At 42.1% G+C, this 26,195-nt stretch overlaps 1 protein-coding gene across 3 annotated transcripts in view; it reads right to left on the reverse strand.

Moving 5' to 3' along the window:
• Nucleotides 1–412: 412 nt before the first annotated feature.
• Il6st (interleukin 6 cytokine family signal transducer) overlaps nucleotides 413–26,195 on the reverse strand; it is a 42,915-nt gene continuing 17,132 nt past the window's right edge. For 2 of the 3 annotated variants that reach the window (XM_038321260.1, XM_038321261.1), the window contains 14 exons: nucleotides 25,541–25,846; nucleotides 23,431–23,551; nucleotides 18,634–18,794; nucleotides 17,844–17,998; nucleotides 16,293–16,452; nucleotides 13,895–13,977; nucleotides 12,791–13,001; nucleotides 12,211–12,393; nucleotides 10,569–10,670; nucleotides 10,263–10,409; nucleotides 9,311–9,451; nucleotides 5,968–6,064; nucleotides 4,089–4,170; nucleotides 413–3,389 (listed from right to left, as the gene is read on the reverse strand). In XM_038321260.1, coding sequence (XP_038177188.1) covers nucleotides 2,652–3,389; nucleotides 4,089–4,170; nucleotides 5,968–6,064; nucleotides 9,311–9,451; nucleotides 10,263–10,409; nucleotides 10,569–10,670; nucleotides 12,211–12,393; nucleotides 12,791–13,001; nucleotides 13,895–13,977; nucleotides 16,293–16,452; nucleotides 17,844–17,998; nucleotides 18,634–18,794; nucleotides 23,431–23,551; nucleotides 25,541–25,846 — 2,687 coding nt within the window. In that variant the 3' untranslated portion in view covers nucleotides 413–2,651. Of the gene's footprint in view, nucleotides 3,390–4,088; nucleotides 4,171–5,967; nucleotides 6,065–9,310; nucleotides 9,452–10,262; nucleotides 10,410–10,568; nucleotides 10,671–12,210; nucleotides 12,394–12,790; nucleotides 13,002–13,894; nucleotides 13,978–16,292; nucleotides 16,453–17,843; nucleotides 17,999–18,633; nucleotides 18,795–23,430; nucleotides 23,552–25,540; nucleotides 25,847–26,195 lie in introns of those variants that run through there. The other variant, XM_038321262.1, reaches the window with a different exon arrangement.

Raw genomic sequence — 26,195 nt, forward strand, 5'->3', positions numbered from 1 at the left:
TATTATGTATACAATGTTCTGTCTGTGTGTATGCCTGAAGGCCAGAAGAGGGCACCAGACCTCATTACAGATGGTTGTGAGCCACCATGTGGTTGCTGGGAATTGAACTCAGGACCTTTGGAAGAGCAGGCAATGCTCTTAACCGCTGAGCCATCTCTCCAGCCCCCAGACGGGGGGTTTTAAGAGGATTAACGTTTTTTTGCTTGAGTAGGTAAAGATTGAAATTCTACAGTTTTGTAATAGTGATTCAGCATTAAATTAAACCTTTACAAGATGATGGCAGGATGTTGACTTCATTTTTTGTCTGAGGTAACTTCATTAGAAGCAAAGAACTAGTTTAGGTCAAAAGAGAGGCTGTTTTCCAGTGTGCCTTATTTTAAACTATGCTTCTACACATGAAAGAATCAAGCAGTAACTATACAACTAGCTTTATTAGACTGGTGTTACATAAAGAAGCCAGATTAGTTTCTTCGCCTATCTAAAATACAAGGTACATGCATTCAGATTATTCTAAAACATGCTGTAGCGAAGTCTATATTTAAAACGAGTTTTATGATTGGTTCTCTCTCAGGGCAAAGCCGATCCATTATAAATTTCCTGAATAAGTTCTCATGCAGTAGCCACACAACCATCTCTGTTGGTGGGGGCACTGGCTCACTGGGACATTTTCTGTTTGGGAGTCAACATGCAAACTTGCTTCATTGAGGCTCGTCCTTCAATGATCTCTCATGCTCACTCATGAACTCACACTGGATAATCGCCCCCACCCCACCCCCCGTGTAGACTTCACGCTCCAATGTTCACAGCACCACAATTAGACAGGAGGAAGGTTGCAGCTGAACAGCAATACAGCAATATGACTAGGAGGAAAGTGGAAAATACAGCAAGTGTTAATTTCTTGGCATATATACACAGAAAATTCAGTCCTGCCCCAGACCAGACTTTGATGTCCATCTTGAATGGCGATGATGCCATTGCTCTGTAGTGTGAATTCTGGTCTTGGACCCCACCTGACCTCTCTGAGCCTGACTTTCATTATCTACCTTCAGTTCTGCCATTTTCCCAGTATCAGGTTGGTTTTGCCAAGTGGGCAACTGAATATTATGAGAACAGAAGTGTCTACTGTCTCACAGGGTTATAAATGTGAAGGAAGTCAGAAAAGTATCAGCTATTACAAAAATATAGAAGGTAATATATATCAGCAAGTCTAATATAAACCATATTCTGAGAATAAAAGGTAAAACTGCATCCAACCTAATGAGTATCACTCTTCATAGCCTTTTGTTTGGTAACCTCCATGAACTATTGAAGTGTGCCCATGCTCTCAAACTTTAAAACTTTCCTGTGAGCACACGTGGTGGTAATCAGCCACCAATGGAGAAGCTCCTGCCTCCCTGTCACACTGCAAAGTTAGGCACAAATGCATTAATGGCTTTAGTGCTAAGCCCCGGATACCTGAATTGTTCAATAACAAAGCAACCAGGAGGACCAAGCTTAAGATATTCCCAAGCCACATGTAAAACTCTACCTCAGAAATGGCAGATATGAACAATACCATCTTTTGTTGGGTGTGCCTGCACACACCCAAAGTCCCAGACATTCAGAAAGCTGGGACAGGAGGATCACTTGAGCCTAAACAACATAATGAGATGTGTGGGTGGGTAGCTCAGTGGCAGAGTGAGTATCCAGCAAGGCCATGGGGTCAATCCCCACCCAGTAAACTTTACAAGACCCTGCGGCTCCTTCAGCTCCGTACAAGGACCTCTACCGCTGTGGCGGACACTGAGATCAGTGTGTGTTCTGGGATTCTGCCTGTGGCTGTGGTGAATGCTGCCTTTCAGTGAACACCTCCTTGCTGTCCTTGAAAACAAAGCGAGGTGGAGTCAACTAGAATTTTAAGCTGAAGATACAGTGTCTAAAGTGCCTCCACAACCAAACCTTGGAGCCATCTGTCCTGGTGTTTATGTCCAGAAAAGTGTCACCAACTTAAACAGTAATATTTAAATGCTTGAGATAGTTTATGGTGTTCACTGCCAGCCCTTATCGGTGCCTTCTACAGGGTTGCTGAAACTGGCTTTGAAAGAAGTTATCAATAATGAGCAGACTTTTGTGAGGTTTGGGTAATATTAAGAAAATGGGTACTTTTACATTGTTCATTTTAAAAGTTCATTCTTTTCCTCAGTAACAACTGGTGACATTGGTAAAAGCAGCAGGGAGCAAGCCAGTATTTTCTAATTGGTAGAACCAGGAATGAACCTGCTCTGGACAGATGGCCCTATGGCACTTTTTAATGATGCTGCTGGCCAAGGAGGGTCTAGACCTTTGCTCCTGCAGTTTGGACGGCTAGTCTCATTAAAGCAGCACAGCCATACTGCACCGCGGCTCGTTTGAATTCCCCATTTTCTATGCAGCTAAACAAAAAGCTTTACAAATCTCAGTGCAAACGTCCTGAAACAGCACAGAGTCCTTCAGCTATTCAGAGGATAAAGTCAGTTCATGTAGTGCTTGAAGGAGAATCCCAGATAACCTGGAATAGAGATGGCCCAGTTGTGACTTTGTCCTTGAGGCAATGATTATTTCATCTGAAGTCACAGGCGAGTGTTTTAGCTTTCCCTTACACGTCCCACTGAAGCTGGGCAGGAGCCAGTCTTTCACTGCGGCATGTAACCGCCTTGTCTTACAGTCTGTGGCAAGTAGCTTTTAGGGATTTCGTCATCCATTGCTGTCTCCATTCCAGCTGATTCAAACCCCTCTACCTGCCCCCCAGTCCCTGTGCCAAGAGCATCTGCAGGGCCCTCCTGAAACAGACCCCGCGGCTCAGACCCACAGGGCTGTGGGATGTGCTCTGAAACCCGCTGCTGTTTCAGTCTGAGAAAATCCTCCTCACTGCCCGACGAGGCTTGGTTTGACCTTTCAAAATGTGAAATATCTGGACTGGCCTCAGGCTGACCGCAGTTCTGTTTGAAATACTGTTGTCTGGGCAAAATCTCATCACCACTGTCGACATTATCTGCCAACTGCAGATCCTCTGGTCGCTCCTCGGAGTCTAACAGGGGCTGGGTGGACTCGGACCTGGAGAAGACCTGCACCGCGGGGACCTGGTGCCTGTAGCCGCTGTGCACCACAGTGGAGTACTGGACGGTGCTCGCGGCGCTCTGAGAAGACTCGTTCTCCTCACTGCTGGAGAGGCTGGGCCTGGAAGACGACATGCATGAAGACCCCCCAATGCCACTGCTGTGACCTTCTGTACTTATTTTTTCCTTCTTGAATAGGTCCAATGACTTCAGATCATCTGGACAAGGCTTTTTATTGTTTGCTTCTATTTCCACAACGCTCACATCAGTGAAATTGCCATCTGAATACATATGATCTTTGGAGCTAAAATTGTGCTGGAAAGAAAGGAAAATGAACAATTACTTTGGGCATATTCCAACTGTTTTAGCCATCTAAGCGAGTTCTATAACCAGCTGCAGTGCAGATAAATGAAATAAAGAAGTCTGAATCAGTGTATATTTCCAGTTTCCAAATTAATATTGTTATAAGCTATAAATAGGCTATAAATAGTATTGAATATTTCGTACTTACAGTAGGCCTAGAATTAAATAGACAAAAAAAATGCCTTGGAAACATTAAAAATGCAAACTTGAATAAGTGAGGTTTTGTAAACTATAAAATTTTTACAGTTTCACTTATTAAGTTTTAGGATTTCTAGGGCTAGGAAGGACTGCCCCCTAGGGTGTGGTCTGTGTGTGAGGAGTCTAGTGCAGTCCCCAGGACTGTCTGCTCAGGTGAAGACAGCAGCATGCCAGCAGCACTTAACACCCAGCCCAGATCCCTGTAACAGGCTCTCAGTTTCCATTTTCAACAGTCTCTGTTGTGTTTACTGACAGCGTGAGGAGCGCTGGCTCAAACGTGCTACGCTACGACAAACGACGTGCTAGGATGAATAGAGATTGTTTATGGTGTGACAATTGCTATTTAAGAATAATCTATTTTTACCAGGTCTGAATATCTTTTGGTTAAACTCTATAAACATACACTAATAAATAAGCCAGTATACTATAAACAATAAGAAGATATTATCTTACCCTTGGGGGTGTGTGAGGTGACCACTGAGCAATATGACTCTTTGAAGGATCTGGAACATTTGGCCAGATATGTTTTTTAATTCTAAAGAGAAAAGAAGAAAGGCATTAAGTACCAAACCAACAAAAATAATCTGTTATTCTAAGTCAAACAAATTATTACTTGTAACCAAAAAAAAAAGATATTGGTTAAACATACAGATTGTATTCCTAATGGAAAATGGTTAACAATACTAATGCTAATTATCAGTATTCAATTCCTCTAATAAAATCAATTAAGAACTTTAGATCATAACAGGTTGTAATGTGTCCGATCAGAAACAAATGCAAAGACATTTAACTTTCAATTAAAAGTATTCAGTCAGAGAATTAAATAAAAATGGCTTATTAATATCAGGTAAAATATGATAAACTTGTTTTTTCCCAAAAAAGATAAGACATTATGGAGCAGAAAGACAAGGTAACAGTGGTGGCCACTCAAGTTATAAACCCAACACTCAGAAGGCAGAAGCAGCAAAGACAGGAGTTCAAGACTGGTCTGGGCTATATAAAACCAATCTCAAAACATAAAAATTCAAAAAGAATAAACATAGTTTGGGGGAACAGAAATGAGAGTCTAGAAGTATATATGGACTTACAGAAACAACTGCTTTTTGGCACAGGAACAAATACATTTACTCGAAAAGAGCTGTTTCAAAACTCAAACAACTAGATGGGGAGGGAGAAACCTGACCCTGATCCATACCATGCCCCAAATTAATTCAGAGTGGATTATAGATGATAGAGCTAAAACCAGTGAACTTCTAGAAGAACACAGATGACCCCGGGGTAGACAGATTTCTTAAAAAGGTTACAAAATGCAAGAACCAGAGGAAAAGGCCTGGAAAAGGACACTTCAAAATTAAAAACTTCTGCTTTCTCAAAGTCATGGTTTAAAAAACAAAACAAAACAAAACAAACAAGCAACAAAAAAACCCGAAAAAACAAAACAAAACAAAACAAACAAGCAACAAAAAAAAACCCGAAAAAACAAAACACACAAACTGAAACAAAATTTGCAAAACATTTGAAAAAATTTTTTGTTCAAGCAAAAAGAACATTTACAACTCAATATTTGCAAAACAACCCAATTTAAAACCGGACAAAGACTTCACTGTCTACAGCATTAACAAGCCAGGTGATGCATGAAAGGAGCCACTGGGATCAGAAAGGTGGGCATGAGACACAGGAGTGCTTGGCCACACCCACACTTTCAGGAACACCTCAGTACCAAGTGCCAGTGATGGTCGGTGGAATGCTTGCACGACGGCAGCACTGAGAAAACTTGGGGCTGTTTCTTTACTCTCTCCTTGTTGTGAAGCTGGACCTAGCGCCTCGCACGTGTGATATGAATGCTCTGCCGTGGAGGTACATGCCTGGCTCCAGAGGCCTCTCATAAAGTAATTATCTGAGGCCCATGAAAACATGCACCCATGCAGTTTGGAATGTGGATATTCATAGAGTATTATAAACAATAGGCAAGAATTAGCAACCTCTAAACACCCTTATATACTACACTACAGACCATATCGCAGCAGCATAAAAAAAAAAAACTCACCTAAGCAATACAATAGCATGAATGAGCTCACAAGTAGCTAAATGTGAGACTTACAGAGACTGCAAGCACAGGAAATTCCAGCTAAGACAAAGCTACAAGGGAAACGGGCTGTTCCGTGTGGGGCAGGGCTGAGAGAGCAGGCTAGGAGTGAGCGAGGAGGCTTTGTAGAAGTGGGGACACATGGCGGTGATGCATCTGTATACAGTCAGTTCAACGGTAAACTTCAAACAGTTAAATACTATTACGTAAACAAACTGCAGCTCCAATGTGAAAACTGGCACTTACAGGTCTCGTTTATTAAAGCAGAACAGGACTCCCAGAAGAGTTGTCAACAGGAACGCTAAGCACACAGGCACCACTATGGCTTCTATTTCTCCTTGAGCTAAAAGACAAAGGTAAAGGTAAATGAGAAGTAACTGTTAGCACATACAAAAAGAGGAAAAAAGCATAAGGTCCTCACTGGACACTGCTTGACTTTCTGTTTATGGAGACAGTGTCTCACAACGTACCCAGGCTGGCCTGGCCTTACTAGGGAGCCCACCCAGGCTGTCTTGTCTGTATTCCAGGTACCTGCACTGCAGATTATCAACCAAGTATACATTCCTCTTGCCCGCCCTGCTGGTTTTCAGTTTTGAGGTAGTCTTTCTTCCTCTCTCTTTCCTTACCTGCAAACCTGGCTACGTAGTAAGCATAAAACACACATTGGCTGGGAGGATAAAATGAGTTTAGCTCACTGGGTCATGATCATCAGAATGATAATACATCTGCTCTAGGACCAAGAATTTAAGGAGGGATGCTCACAAGGCATGAGGATGGACAAGTAAACAACTCATCTCAAGAGCAGCAAAGCTGCTCGGCACACTGGTGCCTGCCTGTCATCTCAAGAAGGCAGAAGGTAGAGGGAAGGGGAGGTCTGGGAGTTTGAGGCTAGACTTGAGCCTGGGCTATATCACTAGAGACACTGTCTCAAAAACAAATAAAATGCAAATAAAATCAAATAAAATAAAATCAAATAAAATGCAAATAAAATCAAAGATGCAAATAAATCTGAAATTCTTAAACGCCACACAAATCATATAGTCTATATGCTTTTAAAAGAGGACTTAAAGGACTCATGAGGGAGAGATGCTGGAGACATCTCAACAGAGCTCCCTTGTGGCAGCACCTGGTTAGCGTCTCCAGCTGTCTCCACCTGCCCTTCCCCTGGTGCTGACGCCTGGAGTCAGCCTGCCGCACACTAAGCTTGTGCTCTGTCTTCTATCACGGAGCTAACGCCTTTTCATGACTCTTTATAAGAAGAAAACCGTTCAGAAACACAGCTCACTTAGTTTTAGTCTCCTGCCACATATATTCCCTTGTAACCCACATTCCATGAGGGCCAACAGAAATAAAAAAAATCAGATGAACGCTAGGAATAAACTAGTAGTTGGCTTTTGTTTTTGCTTTTGAGGCAGAGACTCCTATGCAGTCCAGGCTGACTTTAACTTGGGATCCTCCTGTCTCCACCCCTCCTCCAGTACTGGAGAGCATACACCACCATTCTCACCCAGATGTGAATCCTGTTGCTAGGATCCCGTGCGCAGACCGACTACCTAACTTAGGGTCAGCTGCTCTCATAACTGCTGCTAAGCCAAGCCCTGTGTCTCCTGTGCCTGTCCTGGGCCCTGTGCCTGCTGTCCTCAAGATGCCTTCTTCGTCCCATTTTCCACATCACATCTGCAGCTTTGTCTCCTCCAAGACCTTCTTGAAAGGTGAAACACCCCCTGCTGATGGCTTTAGACTTGCATTGTTTATGAATTAAATTTCCCAAATAGCTGTTTTAATTACTTTTGGAAGTATTTTTCTTTTGGGGCGAGACTCCCATGCCATTTGAGGAAGCTGTAACGGATGCTGCAGACAGGTAACTACCACCACGACAAAATCAAATTATAAAGTAGTTTTAGTATTACTGACCCATTTTTTAAAAATGTAAATAGAGCAGAGACATTGATAGATTACTTTAGAGAATCCTCTAACGTAAAGAGAATTCATAATCCTCTTTACATGTATTGCAAAAATTTCCTATAGTGAATATGACTTTTGCAACCAGGGAAATACTTTTAAAGTTTACTATTTATTTTAATGTTTGTTTCAAGTATCAGCTGTTATGGATCTACAAACATGTCATCACATGGGATCTCATTCCAGAAACTACACTAATTTTCCCTTTTAGGAAAGACCAGGATTTTATGCAATCATACTCATACACTATCTTTACATTCAACCCACAATGAACATGGACATTACCATAGACCATTCCTTGGGAAATTACAAATAGTTTCAATAAAATAAGAGAAAGTCTACAATGATTCAAAAAAGAATGTGTTGTAAGTCTTCAGGAAGGCCACAGAGCAGCCACAGCAGAGGGTAAGGATGTAAACAAGGAAGGAGCGTTCACTTGCAAAGACAGGATGAGGTGAAGTACTGGACCTCTGGCCAAAGGGGCAGCTGATTCCAACAGGGAACGGAGCACAAGCCACCCAACTTCCTTCCATTATGTGAGGGACAAATACAAAGAGATCTATTGCAATTACAACGAAATCTGTGGTTTTGCAAACAGCTGGATGGCTGTGGCAGGAAGGAGAAGGTAGCTGCGGCCGTGTGGGGAGTCTACCTGGGCATATGAGGAAACTGGACCAGTGACAGAGGGCTGCAGAATACAGAACCTGGACAAGTGCAGTGCAAGCAGGAAGACAAGAGCCTGGCACACAGGGAGTTAAAGCATGGAAAGGCAACAGATTCTGCGCTGGGATTAGAAGAAAAAGGTGAAGCTAAAATTGAGCACTGAACAGGAGTTGGGTCCTTGACAAGTGCCCTCAGGTAGCCTCTCACCAGGAATGGCAGGGCTGGAAACTGACTTCAGTAGGGCAGCGAAGGAGCCAGACTAGGTTCTCAAGCAATCTGTCTCAAGCAGAGGGACCAAGTGTAGGAAAGATGCAAAGTTGACACAAACCACCCTCTGAATAGAAGAACCTACAAAGAATGGTCAGTAAGCTCTTGGGATCTCAGTACAGGTGGGCTCAGCCACCAGTTAAGCAGGTTCCAAAGGGGGAGGAATTCCTATAAAGCAACAACCTAAACCAAATGAACACAAATAAATAAGCGTCCTAATGTACACACACCATTCTATGACTCTTACCCGCCCCATCTGTGATTCTCATGGGACAAGGACCACACCTCCCAGAAGGATCAGTTTCACCCCGCCGGACCGGAAGACTACATTTCCCAGGAACACCGCAACAGACAACCACGCCTGCGCGAACCCCTTTATATATCAACGTTTCTCCACCCCGCTCCCCTTTTTCCTTCCTCCCTCCCCCCCCCCCCCCCCCCCCCACTGTGGAACACTCCCTTCCCTTAATAAACAACCCTCCCACGCACGTGGTCGCGCGTCCCGGGCCTTCTTCCTCCGACACAAGCCAGAAAGAAACACAACACCATCCCCATACACGCACAGCCAGGGCTCAATGCTGTTAAGCACTTAACCACTTCGCTGCATCTGCCAACAGTGTACTTCTAAACAATGTTTTAGCAGAGTAAATCCATTTCTAGTCAAACTTCAAATAGATAAAACTTCATGACTTCTTACCAAACTTTGGTGTTGTAAAAGTGAATTCTGGACCGTCTTTCCCACCTTCATCTGTGTATGCTGCCATTCGTACCATGTACAACGTATCACTACTCAAGGAGGACAGTGTATATTCTGTGTGGGAAGAATCCACATTCACAACTGCAAGAAAAATGATGTTCCATTTATCCAGTGTATTTGATTTATCTGTCATATACTGGCATTGTAAAGTATTAAAAAAGAATAAAAATACTTTTCCAGCAAACTTTTACAACTAAATTTTTTTAAAAAAAGATTTATTTATTATGTATACAGCACTGTCTGTGTATATGCCTGCAGGCCAGAAGAGGGCACCAAATCTCATGACAGATGGTTGTGAGCCACCATGTGGTTGTTGGGAATTGAACTCAGAACCTTTGGAAGAGCAGGCAGTGCTCTTAACCTCTGAGCCCTCTCTTCAGCCAAACTAAAACTTCTTTAAGGACAAAAAAATATTTAAAGTTTGAAATCATCACAAAATCACATTTATTTACTATTTGGTGTGTGTGTGTGTGTGAGAGAGAGAGAGAGAGAAAGAGAGAGAGAGAGAGAGAGAGAGAGAGAGAGAGAGAGAGAGAGAGAGAGAGAAGGAGGGAGGAAGGGAGGGAGAGAGAGAGAGAGGGGGGGGCTGTGTGTGTGAGGGTCAGTGGATAACTTTTGAGAATCAGTTCTCAGTTTGCTCCCCTCAAGATCCGCCATGTTGAGCTGAGGTCATTAGACTCGATGGCCAATGCCTTGGCCTGCTGAGACATACTACCAGCTTACAATACAGTATTCTAGAAAACAGATTCATAAACACAACTGTAGAGACATTTGCAGGTGTCTGCTAAGGAGGCTATGTACTATAAGAACACATTATGTGAGAAACTAGTATTTAAAAGCTTAAGAAAAGGTTCTACTAACATATCCTTAGTAATTGCCACAATTTTATTACCAATTTCATTTCCAACAATGGTTCTGTAAGATATAGAGTAGTTTCTAATAAATCCATTCTGGTCATCAACAGGAAGCTGGTCCCATTCTAAGACAGCTTCATTTTTCCCCACTTTCTTTGTCCGGACAGTAGGTCCTCTAGCAGGTGCTGGAAGACAGTAAATACATCTGGTAAGTTTAGGAAGTAACACATGCCAATAAAGAATCACGTAATAAAATTATTCGAACATAATAAGGATTCTTACTTAAAAGTGATAGAAGGTTTTAGTGACTATTTTTCAAAGCAAGTGAGTAGGGGTGGACTCACCAGCTTGTTTGAGGTAGGCCTTTACTGACTCGGCGCTTCCGGGGCCATTGGAAAACACCGGGGTCAGGGTGATGAGATAGCATTTGCTCTCTAGAAGACTTCCTACAGGAATAGAAAGTAATTTCCCCCAAAATGAGAAATTTAATTTAAATTCATGTTTACCTTATAATTTCATAACTACTTAATTTTCCTATCTTCTAGAAACTGCAGTTTTATATATATAAAGTTGCCCTTCATACACCAAATGCAAACTTAATATAGTAAGATGCTGGCTGTGTAATTCTGGCATTCGGATGGCTGAAGTGGGAGGAAGCGACTCTGGGCTACACTGAGTTCAGGGCTATGATGAGCTACCTAGGTGACAAACACAAAAACCAAAAGGCCACTTTTATTGACAAGAGAATGAACCAAAAAATATAAAAAGTATTTATATTGTTGACAGAAGTAGACTGCCTTTATGTTTAGGATGAGTAAGTAAAACACTTCAAATTATTATGAGACGGTTTAGTGTTTTAGCTAATTTGAGACCTGTCAACTGCCAGCAGCAGGACTGTGAGATGAACACTAAGGCACAGCTGCAGCTGGCCAGGCGCTGGGAAAATGACAGCTAAGGCAGCTTCACTCAATTTTAAAAGAAAAAAACTTGAATATAGTACTTCGTTTATTTCTCATCCTTCCAAATGGTCAAAGTAGTTTTAGCAGGCAACTAAGATATGGTTTAGCAGGCAACAGTTAAAATGGTCTTTTATAAAATATGTCTCAATCATACCTGAAAGTAAGATGGTTATTAAGGTTATACCTTCAACATGAATTATATTTCCTTCACTAACATCCATAAAATTATACAAGCCTTTCATCTTCCTAAAAAGAGAAATTTTACCTTTTCTTGACACCTATTACCAAAAGTGAGCCATTTCTAAAGTTGCTCTAACAATGCTGCTTCTAGGGTAGTGGACCTTGAATCCTTCTCTCTAGATGAGCTCTTTGAGCTCCATGGTTTTCATAGGGTGACAAACAGGGCACTTTACAGTAAAGCACAAGTGGTTTGCAGCAGCCACCCCTGCTTAGAGCGCCCTCTGGAGCACTGGCTCTGGGGACCGCCTTCTGTACAAGTAAAATGAGAGCACTGTCTTTTCCTTCAAGCTGTTGTATGATTTTATAGTCATGTGGTAGTGGGTAGCAGCTACAAACATACAGAAGAGTGCAGTTTGAATCCTGTAATATCATTACCACTCTATGGGAGAACTTGAATGCATAAGGAAGCCCATGCTCTGTTTGGGTTCCCTGTACTCAAGGGCCCTCAAAGTTCAACTAGGGAACTGTTCTACATCTGGAGGATTAGGGAGTTAGCTGAGTTGAGCATATTAACAACCAATAGGCAGTAAAGGCTACACTTGATTCTCTATTAGTTTTGTGAGTGTCTAGAAAAGCATTGGGCCTTCTCTGCACAGAGACCCTACGATTCAGAGAGGCTAGGTGTTAAGTGTAACTCGCCGAGAGCACACATCTAGTCTGTAGTGAGGCTACGTGTCTTTTCAGTGTCTCACAACACCTAGTAAACAGGAAATAAGAAAAACATGCAAAAGAAACTGTCTCAAGGAGTTAGACAAGTGAATCTACTTAAGTGGTTAGGGAGGTATACCTCTTAGGTAGGTTTTCGTCACGTTGCCACGTTCTTGCTGCCAATCTGGGACACAGGGTGAGTTTTCTGACAACACACACCACTCGATTATGTATTTCTTCACAAGTTTAGGTGGAGGAGTCCATTCTACCCAGAGGTTATTATCTTTGGGGAATGCTTTAAGATCCACTACAGGATGAGATGCTTTAAAACAAAGTTGAATGAAGATAGAATCAGTCAACACTCATGGGTCTGATATTTCAATATTTTACCATCATATCCAAACCATGTGGCTCATAAAGCTCCAAAATAAGAAACACTTACACAGGTAGTCAATTTATTTTTTAAACTCAAATTCTCTCTTTTCTAAAATCCCCAGAGGTTTTTATGTATTTAAGTTATTACCGTGTCTCTGTCCTTTTAAAATAAGCTAGCAGTTAAGTTTAAGTGAGCCACACAGGGCTGGAGGTACGTCTTAAGTCCTGATGGCGGAGCCTCCTGATCTCAGTCTGTGGCCACTGCTGCTGAGCAGAGAGCAGCTGCTGTACCGTGTTCACACTTAACCCCGACACCCGCACGGGAGGCTTTGCCTTATACACACCTTTGAAGTGGGAGCTGGGAATGGTGAGGACAGCAGCACTTGATTTGCCAACCATATTTCTCGCTGTTAGAGATGCTATATAGCGATTATTTGTGAGATTTACTATCAATTCTGTACCATTAACTGTGTAATTTTGTGAAAATGATTTCCACTGTGTAAGAATTACTTCATAATCCAAGATTTTTCCATTGGCTTCAGAAAGAGGTAATTCCTATAATAAAATTTTACCAAAAATTATTTTATGAATCTTGAATAATCATTTTTCACATCCACAAATTCTGTATGTCAAACCTGTAAATATTTAATTGGAAGGAAAAGACAAACTCATTTTTTAAAAAAACTTATTCATGTTTATGTGTATTAGTGTCTTGCCTGCATGTCTGTACACACACTGTGTGCATGACTGGTGCCCACGGAGGCCAGAAAACAGAGTGCTACACCCCCTGACCTGGGCACAGGTAGTTGTGAGCTACCATATGGGTACAGGAACCAAACCTGGATCCTCTAGAAGAGCAACCAGTGCTCATAACTACTGACTGAGCTGTCTCTTCAGTCTGAGCTCATTTTGAATTTAGTACTACAAGAAAGAATATAAACAAAATCAGGAAAAAAAGCCCTTTAACTGAAGCGAGGCCATAGCACGGTCTAGCTCCTGGCTCTGCACTGTTCTGCGCAGCTGAGATGCTGGTCTACATTATTTACCCTTTGGAATTTTTCTCTCTACCTTTTAAAGTATGATGGGTTGAATCAGCATGAGTGTGGCCTCATCAGCCCACATTCTGCTGTTTCTAAGCCTTTCTCAGTTTCTCTCTAGGAGGCTCCCCTAGTGAGTTCAGGGAAGTTCATAACACCGGCCTTGTTCTCACAGAAATTACCCTTTTATGAACTGTGCTGAACTCCCAAATGAGGGATCAGCTAAGTTCATGAACTTGGTTGGCTTCTTCATTAGCTGTATAAGGCTTTGTGGTTGTTTACATTAACATTATAAAATGCCTGAAGGAAATTAAGATGCATAGAATAAAAATCTAAGTATCAAAAACTTAAAATAACATTTACATGCATTTATGTGGGATGAGTATAAATCTTTTTTTTTTTTTTTTTTACCTTCCATATGAGCCGTGCAGATCTAGCTTCCTGGGTATGTGATGAATTTATCTTATACCAGAAACTTGGTGGTTTGGATGGTCCTAAAAGAAAACACAAACTTCATAAAATAAAATGCTTTTTATCTTAACAATACAGTAAAATTCTGAAGTGATTCTTTTCGTTCTTGATGGTCTTGCCCTTCAATCACGCAGTGTTTCTCTTTCTAGCAGCAGGCCCACTGCAGTATAATGTACTGGGTCTTTTATTAGTCAGGCGACAGCTGATCATTTCGAACACCACCATCTTTCAACTTCTTTATTTGAGATGGGGTTTTGCCTTGTTAGCTAGGGTGGTCAGAAGTTCTAGACTCAAATGATTCTCCTACTTCGGCCTCCTGAACAGCTGTGCCATGGTGCCTGGCTGTGGATTACAATGGAATGCTTTTCTAAGATATAAGTATAATCTAACAAACAGACAAAGAGGCATCACTATTTGCTTCTTGTGTTGCAATGCTTCCTCCTGCATGGAGCCTCACTGTATTTACAGGCTGCTGTGAAGAGTCTCATGTCTTCAGGTGTATTTGTTTTGACTTTATGAGTGTTTCACCTGCATGTATATTTATGCACTATAGCATGCAGTGCCCGTGGAGGTCAGAGTGTGGGATCCTCTGAACTGGAGTTACAGACTATGAGCTGCCATGGGGATGTTAGAAACTGAACTCCAGGCCTCTAAAAGAGCAAGTGCTTGTACTCACTAAGCCACCTCACCAGACCCAAAGAGACCATTTTTAGACCCTAGACCTTTTTAGTGCTTTTATATTCTATACATGTACTTGTAATTATAATTTAATCAATGATGAAAAAAGGAAAATTAAAGCAAATCAACCCCAAACCCAAATCATTCCTTTTCCAAAGGCTTATCAAATGCTGGTAGGAAAAATAAAAATGTGTCACACATATTTTTGATAGTGTTTTATTTTGTTTTTGAAACAGGGTCTATGTAGCTCTGGCTGGCTTGGAACTTAAATTCACTGAGAGCTTCCATCTCTGCCTCACCAATGCTGGGATTAAAGACATGCTCCACCACACCCAGCTTTGACAGTGTGATTTTTAATGAATTAGGAAACGATTCTCTAGTTAGGGGTATCTTGGGACCACCTTCTTTTAATAGAGTTAAGTGAATAATTTTTTAATAACAACTAAAATACTTTTTCATAAAAATGTAACCTAAGCAGGTATCAAAAAGATTTACACTATCAATAATACATAACAAGTTTTACTTTGTGATGCCCTTACAATGAAAGAATAAAACACTACAGTTTGGCTAAAATGATCATATCTACAGAGCAGTGAGGTCTGTATCTTTAAAATGTGGCAACACAATTCACGGCCAGAACTTCACTGGTGTGCTCTCTTCATCCAGCTGTCTGCTTACTGTCTGCATGCGTAATCCAGCTGTCTACTTACTGTCTGCATGCGTGATCCAGCTGTCTACTTACTGTCTACATGCGTGATCCAGCTGTCTGCTTACTGTCTGCATACGTGATCCAGCTGTCTGCTTACTGTCTGCATGCGTGATCCAGCTGTCTGCTTACTGTCTGCATACGTGATCCAGCTGTCTACTTACTGTCTACATGCGTGATCCAGCTGTCTACTTACTGTCTGCATACGTGATCCAGCTGTCTGCTTACTGTCTACATGCGTGATCCAGCTGTCTACTACTGTCTACATGCGTGATCCAGCTGTCTACTACTGTCTACATGCGTGATCCAGCTGTCTGCTTACTGTCTGCATATGTGATCCAGCTGTCTGCTTACTGTCTACATGCGTGATCCAGCTGTCTACTTACTGTCTACATGCGTGATCCAGCTGTCTGCTTACTGTCTGCATACGTGATCCAGCTGTCTGCTTACTGTCTACATGCGTGATCCAGCTGTCTACTTAGTCTGCATGCGTGATCCAGCTGTCTACTTACTGTCTGCATGCGTGATCCAGCTGTCTACTTACTGTCTGCATATGTGATCCAGCTGTCTACTTACTGTCTGCATGTGTGATCCAGCTGTCTACTGTCTGCATACGTGATCCAGCTGTCTACTTACTGTCTGCATGCGTGATCCAGCTGTCTATTTACTGTCTGCACACGTGATCCAGCTGTCTACTTACTGTCTGCATGCGTAATCCAGCTGTCTACTACTGTCTACATGCGTGATCCAGCTGTCTGCTTACTGTCTGCATGTGTGATCCAGCTGTCTACTTACTGTCTGCATGCGTGATCCAGCTGTCTGCTTACTGTCTGCATGCGTGATCCAGCTGTCTACTTACTGTCTGCATGCGTAATCCAGCTGTCTACTACTGTCTACATGCGTGATCCAGCTGTCTACTTACTGTCTGCATGCGTGATCCAGCTGTCTACTTACTGTCTTCATATGTGATCCCACTTGACTCCTCACTCCAGTCACTCCAATAGCCTTTGCCATCTTCCTTTATGCAGCGGATCCTAAACACATACTCTGTGAAAGGTTTAAGGTCCTGGATAGTGAACGACGTTCTGGGAGACGCTGTATCTTCAAGAGGGACCTGAAAATAAAGCAAACTGAGTAACATCATCACCAACACCCCCAATATATAAGGTTTCTTAAACTGAGTGCAATTTTAGAAATCAATTTAATGTAAGATTAGTAAATTCAACCTCTGGAAAGAATGAAGGTAAAAATATGATAATCTATAGCTTACATCCATCTGTTCTTTCTTTTCTTTCTTTTTTTCTGAGATCTGCAATACTCAGGACTCTCAACATGAGAGAGATGATGTGCTTGTGAAATCAAGCAGGAGGACTGTGCTCGTGAAGACAGACTACACTACTGAAGTGAGAGCCAAACCAACTAAACACCAACTAACAAAGAACAAAACACTTCAAGGAGACTTAGTAAAAAGATATGGGCAAGTACACACACACACACACACACACACACACACACACACACACACACACACTAAATAAATAAATGAATGTTGAAAAAAAAGAAAAGAAAACCAGAAGCTTTATTTGGGCATGGGGAGATCAAATATACAAAATTACTATTTTTTCTTTCACTCTAAGATTTCGATAGATACAAAAATAGATGTTAAGTTGGGTGGGGTTTTTGTACTGCTGAATTAAGAATCTAAGGCATTACAACACACTCTGAAGAACTTTAGGTACATGTCCTCTGTATACAGTATGACTCACGAACCCAAACTGAGCCCCAAGTGGAAATGGAGCAGCAGAAAGTAGTACCAAGGTTTGGGCTCAATATCCTTCTAAGTTCATAATGCAACCAGGGTAGTAAAATAAATGAATGGACCAATCAATCAATTAAAGCAAAAGTAGGCTATTAGTGATAAACAGAATTGCAGCAAAAAATAACACAGGCAGTCAATGAAGAGCTGGCCTTGAGACAGGAGCAAGCACATCCTTTGCTGAGAGCCACCCCTTCCCTTCCAATTCTGAAGTTCCCATTAATTCTTCCCTGTACTTTAGGAGTTGGCAAACCCTCTACTAAGGGCTAGAGAGTAAGTATAGTGGGCTGTGGGCCAGAAAATCTGTTACAACTCTTCAATTTTCCCAATCTAACCCCCAAAATAAGGACAACAAATGTGTCCCAGTAAAATTCCATTTATAAAAGCCAGTGGCAGGTTTTAGCCCACTGTAGCAAAGATGGTCTGAACTACGTATGCCAAGCCCTGTTCTATTTCATTGTTAAAATCTCTGTATCAACCTGCATTGCATACTTTCATTCCTATTAGTGATGCTTTTCCTAAGACATCACTTCCTTAAAGTCACTGTGTGTGACTATCAGCATGTCTGTCAAAAGAAATGTTTCACATAATCAGAAACTTAAGACACTGAGAAAAGAGTTAAGACTTTTCATTAGTGTTAAAACAAAACAAAACAATCCTATTAGGATAAACAGCAACTTTCAATTTACCTGGATCCAAGTTGAAGCATCTTTGGTCCTATATTGGATGTCGGATTTCAGCCTTAACGAACTGCTAAAACCTGAATTGATCCATGTTAACTTTAATATACTGGATAATTCCTCTGAGTTGCTCACTGATAAATTATGTGGTGGGCTGGGTTTCACTGAAGAATAAAACAAGTCCTAATGTTAGCCATGCTTTACTTTTATAGTTTCATATACAAAGTCAAACCGACTATGACCTTCTTGATAAGATTATTTTTACCAAATGACCTCTCTAGAAATGATGCTCTGTTACACAATGGAAAAGGATGCTAAGGAAACTTTTCCTTGTCTGTTAAATATATTTGCTAATTTTCAGATGCTGGTTTAAAAAACAGTGAATTTTTTTTTAACAAATCACATTTTAAAAAGAAAATAAAAATAGAACAAGAAAGTCACTGTGATTGCAATGGTATGAGATGCTGGAGAACTGGATGAGTACCAAAGGTAACACTGGGAAGACCAGTTCAGTGTTAGCCTCAGACACAGTCAGTTCAAGACCAGCCTGGGCTACATGAGACCTAGTCTCAAAACCAAAACAACACAGAACAAACAGCTATGATTAAACATTACTAAAACACACTAAAAATGGCCATTGAGTGTGGCCGGACTACAGCTATTTTTCTGTTTCCAAACTACATTTAATAATATTACAAAAAGACTACACTAATAAGCATTTCTATATTAATCGAAGCCTGAAAGGCAATCTACAAACATGTGTAGTCTGATAAACTCTCAAATTCAGGCTTATAGGTACCTTTATCCACAGGATCGAAATTGATAGCCTCTGACGAGACCTTTCCGAGGGCATTTTCTGCTTCTACCCAGACTTCAATGTTGACAAAATAGATAGGAATATAGCTAACCATGCATGAGGAGCCATGCTTTGTTTGACAATCAGGAAACTTCTCTGTTGCCCTAAAAATAAAATTGGAAGAATCAGCCATTAAAAATAAATTTGAAATACAAAGGTGTAAAAGTCACTGGGAAAGAGTTAGATGTGACCCGAACTGTTAGAGCAAAGTTCCCAATAAATCTTGGTCACCAACAACAGATCACACATTTCTAAAACTGCACTTGATCTATAGCTATGGTCTTATTTCCACATTGTTCATCTAAGAGAACTTCATTTTAGAATTTTGTACTATGTCCTAAATATTGACTAAATATTATCTGTTTCCTGTGATCTCAGAATAGCAGACCTACCATAAAGACATGTTTAAGGATCCCCTCCAGATGCTTGAAGTATTGGGTAACACCGAATCCTTGGTATACACACTCCACATGCTTCACTATGACGGTACGTGGTCTCTAAATTGAGCATAGTATATCAACATCTCTAACATCCTCTTCCTAAATACCGTATTGTACTCACTTTTCTTGTCATGCTGTAAGGCAACACTCTGCATGTAAGATGACTTGAATTGAGGTGAATGACATCAGTCCCGAGAGACACTACTGGTCTGACAATAACTCAGAAAGAGGACTGTGGTGATTTGAGTAAGATGACCCCCAGGGGCTCATATATTTGGATGCTGTAGTCATTAGGGAGTGGCACTACTTGGAAAGGCAGGGGTTGTGGTCTTGTTGGAGGAAGTATGTCACGGGGCTGGGCTTTTTTTTTTTTTTTTTTTTTTTTTTTTTTTTTGGTTTTTCGAGACAGGGTTTCCCTGTAGTTTCTAGAGCCTGTCCTGGAACTAGCTCTTGTAGACTAGGCTGGCCTCGAACTCAGAGATCCGCCTGCCTCTGCCTCCCGAGTGCTGGGATTAAAGGCGTGCGCCACCACCGCCCGGTGGGACTGGGCTTTGAGGTTTCAAAAACCCAAGTCAGGCCCGATGTCTCTCTCTCCTGCTTCCTGTGGATTCAGATGTAGAACTCTCAGCTACTTCTCTAGCATTACACCTGTCTGCCTGCCACCATGCTCCCTGCCATGGACTCACTTCTAAAACTGCAAGCTACCCCCAGGTAAACATTTTCTTTTATGAGAGTTTATTTGGCCACGATGTCTCTTCCCAGCAGTGGAACACCGACTAAGACAAGGACCATCTGCTTCAGGTGATCCTAGATAAAGCCATGATGCCATTTGAGGCAGATTATGTTCATGGCTGGTAATCCTATTGTTTAAAGTGTTCGGTTGCAAGCTTCTAGAAGAACACTGTAAGTATAACTTGTCTGCTTTAATTCACCAAAGGACTGCTTAGTAATGCTGTAATCTTCCTGTGATCAGAAGCATGCCTTTAATGCTGCATTTCTCCAAGGACTATATTCCACACTTTTGTTCTTCAGTGTCTGTGTAACTCAAACACTCTGTAGCTTCCCTAAATTCTCAAGCTTTTTTCTATGAGGTTATTTCTATAAAGTGCTCACTGCTAATTATACTTCTATTTTCTCTTCACTTCTTCTGTATGTGACTCAACCAGATGGACCATTCCTCATTCATTAGTTCTTCTCAATGGCCTTCAATGCTGTTCCTTCCCTACATCAGCAAATCGTTCTCTACAAATGTATCTGCCATATGAATGCTTCTCCTGTCTTCCTTGTAAACCTTTGAAAACACTCACAACTGCACTTTATTGTCTTACCAGGAGGCGTTTATATATATAGTTTCCAGTTTGACCTCACTGCAACTCTATGACTGCATCTCCTCTACCACTATCATCTATAGCCTTGCTTATGTACAAACTAGGGACTCCACCAGTTGTGGCTGAACACAGTCAATACTAGCTGAGCACAGTGGCGTCTGCCAGTCAGACAAGGCTGCTGGAAGAGGTAAAACACTACTTGACACCTTGGTCAAGTCTATGCATCATCTACTGTTGGTAGGATTTTAAATCTTCTTAAACTCTTCTTCCAAGGGTTTTTCCTTGGAAGTACTGATGGAGACAGCCAATACAAGAGGAGTGTGTCACTGCCATATTGTAATTCTGCTACCAGAACAGAGGCAAATAAGCCTGCACTTTGTACACTATTCCAGGTTTAGTCATACTGAACTGGGACCACACGGTACCAGAGCAAATCTACGCTTTATGGCTTGATGCCACTACTGCACCTTAATGACTGACCAGCACTCAAACGTCAGAAAGAAAGTAAGTGGGAAGAAAGCTGGTTCAATTTCTAAAAAAAAAAATTTGCTTCTATTTTATGTGCATTAGTGTTTTGCCATGGATGTCAGGTTCCCTGGAACTGGAGTTACAGACAGTTCTGTGCTGCCATGTGGGTGCAGGGAATTGAACCTGGGTCCTCTGGAAGAGCAGTCAGTGTTCTTAACCACTGAGTCATCTCTCCAGGCCCAAGCTTGTTCAATCTTAGTAGCTACCTCATAGATTGGGGTTGGGGCTAGAATTAACTGAGGAGAAACACAATAAAAGTTCAGGGATCATCTCAGCTCTACAGGTATATGCACTCGTCAATACTTACTGCATAAAAGACATACTTTAGATCTGTGTGCGCACTATATGCAAAGTCTAGTTCAAATACTGATCTGATCATGTAAACACTGAAGTGTTCAACTGTAAATCATACTAATGCCCACCACTCAGTTTGAAATTCATTACAGAAAGAACTAAACTGACTGCTGGGGAGAGTGATGCAGATACATAAGCAAACCCAGTAAGATGTAACTGGAGAATCTAGGTGACAGGTGTGTACAGGTTACCATTCTTTTAGCTTTGGTGCGCATCAAAAAAACCAGATTTTTAATTTGCATAAGGCTGGCATCACTAGAAAATGCTCAGTGTGTGTGTATGTGTACACAGGCCAGTGGCTGACGGTCAATGTCTTCCTCAATCCCGCTGCACTGTACTTCTAAGACAGTGTCACACTGAAGCTGAAGCTCAGCAGCTCGGCTGGCTGGTCAGCAAGCTCCAGTCTCTCTATCTATCACCCAGAGCTGAAATCACAGGCCTGGACCACTGCATCTGGCTTGATATGCAGGTGCTAGGCAACTGAGCCCAGAGCCTCCTGCCTGTGCAGCAAGCACTGTACTGACTGAGCAATCTCCCCAGCCCTCAGCTTAATGCTAGGAAAAACAATGTGGTGGAAGAACACAGCATGCCTGTGAGTGAAATTTCTGGGGAAAGAAATCCAACCCAAATTTGGCCAAATATATAGACCTGAGAACAATTTTTAGGAAATAAAGGGAGGAGAAAATATGTTACACAATATCCAACAAGTAACTCCACTGCATGGAAAGGAAACAGAAGCAGGTAGAACCTGCTGTTTAAGAAAGGGAAGAATTTATTAACTTAAAAGATAGGAAGGGTTATTTTCTGTTGTTTTTAAAATATTTTTATAAGAAAACATTTTATGAGAGATATGAGGAAATAGTAGCTGAAAGTTTGATATCAAAATATTTCAAATTTTGGGATAGAACAATAGTGTGGCGGTTTGAATAGGAATGGCTCCACAGACTCATATTTTGAGTGCTTGGTGTTAGGGAGTGGCACTATTAGGAGGTGTGTCCTTGTTGGGGTAGTGAGGCTTTGTTGAGAGAGTGTGTGACTGGGGTGGGCTTTGGGGTTTCAAATGCTCAAGTAAGTCAGGTACAGTCTCTCTCTGTCTCTGTCTCTGTCTCTGTCTCTGTCTCTGTCTCTCCCCCCCACCCCCGCCTGCTGCTTACTGCTGCCGCCTCATCTACCTCCCAGCATCATGCTGCCATGCTTCCCACTATGCCAATAGTGGGATAAACATCTGGATGTGAGCCAGCCCCAATGAAATGGTTTCCTTCACCAGAGTTAGCATGCTCATGGTGTCTCTTCACAGGAACAGAACACCGACAAAGACACATGGTCTGTGAATGTGTCTGAAAGCCATTATTTAGAGCTGTGCACTGCAATCTCTACGAAGAGAACATGGCTGGGTTTCTCCTGAAGGCAGCATGGGGCAGAATCCACACTGCTCGCTTGTAGGCCCATATTTTGGTATAGCACAAGAGCCATAGGCCCGGTCTGAGGTGGTCACGTAGCTTTGCAGACAAGCTGTCTCAGCCTAACAACCACCTGGATGTGCTGCTCCTATTTTCTTTTGTTATTAATGTAGATCACCTGAGGAGAGGTGTTGGCTGAAGCTGATCAGGATGTTTGGTGCTCCTTCCTTTCGTAATTTGGAGGATGTCTTATAGAGATGCTAATTCATGGCCTACGTGACAGCTAGCATACTCGCAAACAGGTGGTTGCGGATGTGACAAAAGGCCATTCACCTGGTTACCTAGGAGACAGCCTAATGTGTCTTCCCGCTCAATTGAGGGGATGATATATAAACTGTTCGGAGAATAAATGGGGATCAGATCTTGCCCTTCAAGAACGACCGTGTGAGCTGTGTCTGATTACTCATCACGACTCCGTTCCAGTCTAGTTAGGGAAAATAGTTATCTATGTTGGAGCCTACACGGGCCTCGACACTCGCTGGTGACCGGTGCACATGAAGAGCACATTAATTCTGCAGCAGAGGATGTGAGATGTCAGAAAATATTCACACAACGTCACTACTGACAAAATGAAAGCCCCAGCAACAGTGTTTGATAATTCAACAGAGGGCCTATGGGGCGTTAACTTACCACTCGGATTTCAAAGTGTAGTTTGTTTCCAGGTATGTCTCCCTTCCTGGGTCCCACTGACACAGCATGTTCTTCCCCTCGTTCACAATGCAACTCAAATTTGTAGGAATATCTGGGGGAACTGAAAGGATATAAGCACTTTTTTATTATCCAAAATAAATCCTTTATATACAAATGTTATTCAACTTATATAACACCCAAGACCCACCTCAATTAGATAAACAAACCCAAGATAAAGATATGGGAGTAATGAGAAACAGATGTCAATATCTTTTTCTTCAAACTTCTAAATACTTTTTAGGTCATTACATACATATGTCATTAATTTATTGCTTTCACATTAGTTTTCTATGTATTTTTAAATTTATAATCAGATAAATTATCAGTAATGTCTCTATTAAGTGTTTTTAAAACTAATAAATAATAAAGGCAGTTATAGGAGCAAATATGGTTCATCTATACTTTATTTGGCTTTTGTACTTTAGGATAAGGTCCTACTATGTAGAGCACACTCCCAGTCCTCTCGTCCCCACCGCAGGCGCTGGGGTTTCTGGCGTGCGCTCCACACCTCACTGTCACTTCTGTCCTCACTGTCACATCTGTCCTCACTGTCACATCTGTCCTCACTGTCACATCTGTCCTCACTGTCACATCTGTCCTCACTGTCAGTCACTTCTGTCCTCACTGTCACATCTGTCCTCACTGTCACATCTGTCCTCACTGTCACATCTGTCCTCACTGTCACATCTGTCCTCACTGTCAGTCACTTCTGTCCTCACTGTCACATCTGTCCTCACTGTCACATCTGTCCTCACTGTCACATCTGTCCTCACTGTCAGTCACTTCTGTCCTCACTGTCACATCTGTCCTCACTGTCACATCTGTCCTCACTGTCAGTCACTTCTGTCCTCACTGTCACATCTGTCCTCACTGTCAGTCACTTCTGTCCTCACTGTCACTTCTGTCCTCACTGTCACATCTGTCCTCACTGTCACATCTGTCCTCACTGTCACATCTGTCCTCACTGTCACATCTGTCCTCACTGTCAGTCACTTCTGTCCTCACTGTCACTTCTGTCCTCACTGTCACATCTGTCCTCACTGTCACATCTGTCCTCACTGTCAGTCACTTCTGTCCTCACTGTCACATCTGTCCTCACTGTCACATCTGTCCTCACTGTCAGTCACTTCTGTCCTCACTGTCACTTCTGTCCTCACTGTCACATCTGTCCTCACTGTCACATCTGTCCTCACTGTCAGTCACTTCTGTCCTCACTGTCACTTCTGTCCTCACTGTCAGTCACTTCTGTCCTGTCACTTCTGTCCTCACTGTCACTTCTGTCCTCACTGTCACATCTGTCCTCACTGTCAGTCACTTCTGTCCTCACTGTCACTTCTGTCCTCACTGTCAGTCACTTCTGTCCTCACTGTCACATCTGTCCTCACTGTCAGTCACTTCTGTCCTCACTGTCACTTCTGTCCTCACTGTCAGTCACTTCTGTCCTCACTGTCACATCTGTCCTCACTGTCAGTCACTTCTGTCCTCACTGTCACTTCTGTCCTCACTGTCAGTCACTTCTGTCCTCACTGTCACATCTGTCCTCACTGTCACTTCTGTCCTCACTGCTTATGACACTGGGGTGGGGAAAGTAAACGCTGGTTCCACTCTTCTTAAGAAATGCATTTTTAAGATTAAAGTTCCATCACGTGCCCTCTCTTTCCTCCCTCGAAGGCCTCCCATATGCGCCTCCATGCTCTCCCCAATTCCATGGCCTCTTTTTTCAAGTGTTTCTCCATTTTCTTTATTCAGGGACCTGTTTAACTGGAGCCGTTCTCAGTAGTGAGGAGACACAGAAAGTTGCTATCTACTTTGCAGAAGCTCTGCAAATCGGTAATAAATACTCCTGAGGATACGGAAGCATCTCTGGTCAAAGCATTTTCCAAGAGCCTGACGATATGTTCGTGTATAGCAGTGAAAACGTGCACAGTATTTCCAACATTTTTGTACAGTAAGCCCTCCTGAAAGCTACTGAAGCAAGACTGCTCTTGGGACACTAACAGAAATCACTAAAAATTAGTCTGGCAAAGTGGAAACAAGACAAGAATCTTACAGCCTGAAAGTACAGTGGTTCCATACACGTTCTGCTCGATCTGTCCAAATGACAGGATATTGCAGGTGAGCTGGACCGTCTGGAGGTTCATGTCTGTGAAGGTGACACTAGACGTGGTTCTGTTGATGACGGTGACCTGCTCCTTGGGAACAGCAACATGGTTTGTCTTCCACACGATGAAACTCGCATTTGCATAGTACTGCTGAAGACAGTTTTCCTTCAGCACACAAATGGCAGTGAAGTTAGAGCCACGCTGGACAACCGGAAACTCGGGGTAGATATAACCACATGGCTCCACAATTTGACCTGGAAAAGAACAACAGGCTGTACTAAGCGGCCTGACTTTGCCTAGCATATGTGATGCCTTGGGTTCAGTGCCTGGCACTGTGACAGGAACAAGGCAAAAAATATTTCCAATACAAAATGGTATCTGGATAACAGCACTCAATGTAGACTCCACAAATTTATTATAATCATTCTCTGAAGAAAAAGGAAATGGAAGACTTAAATTGTGGTCTGAATTCAATACCTAAATTTGTAAAGAAATACACAAATGATAATGTACGAAATATAAAAATCACTGAGCCCATGGTTCAATATTCTGATTTTCTTAGAAACCAGTCGCGCAAAGCTGCCCACCCCCCCACCCCCCACC

Source organism: Arvicola amphibius, chromosome 3 (genome assembly GCF_903992535.2).
Source record: "Arvicola amphibius chromosome 3, mArvAmp1.2, whole genome shotgun sequence".
NCBI classification, from domain to species: domain Eukaryota; kingdom Metazoa; phylum Chordata; class Mammalia; order Rodentia; family Cricetidae; genus Arvicola; species Arvicola amphibius.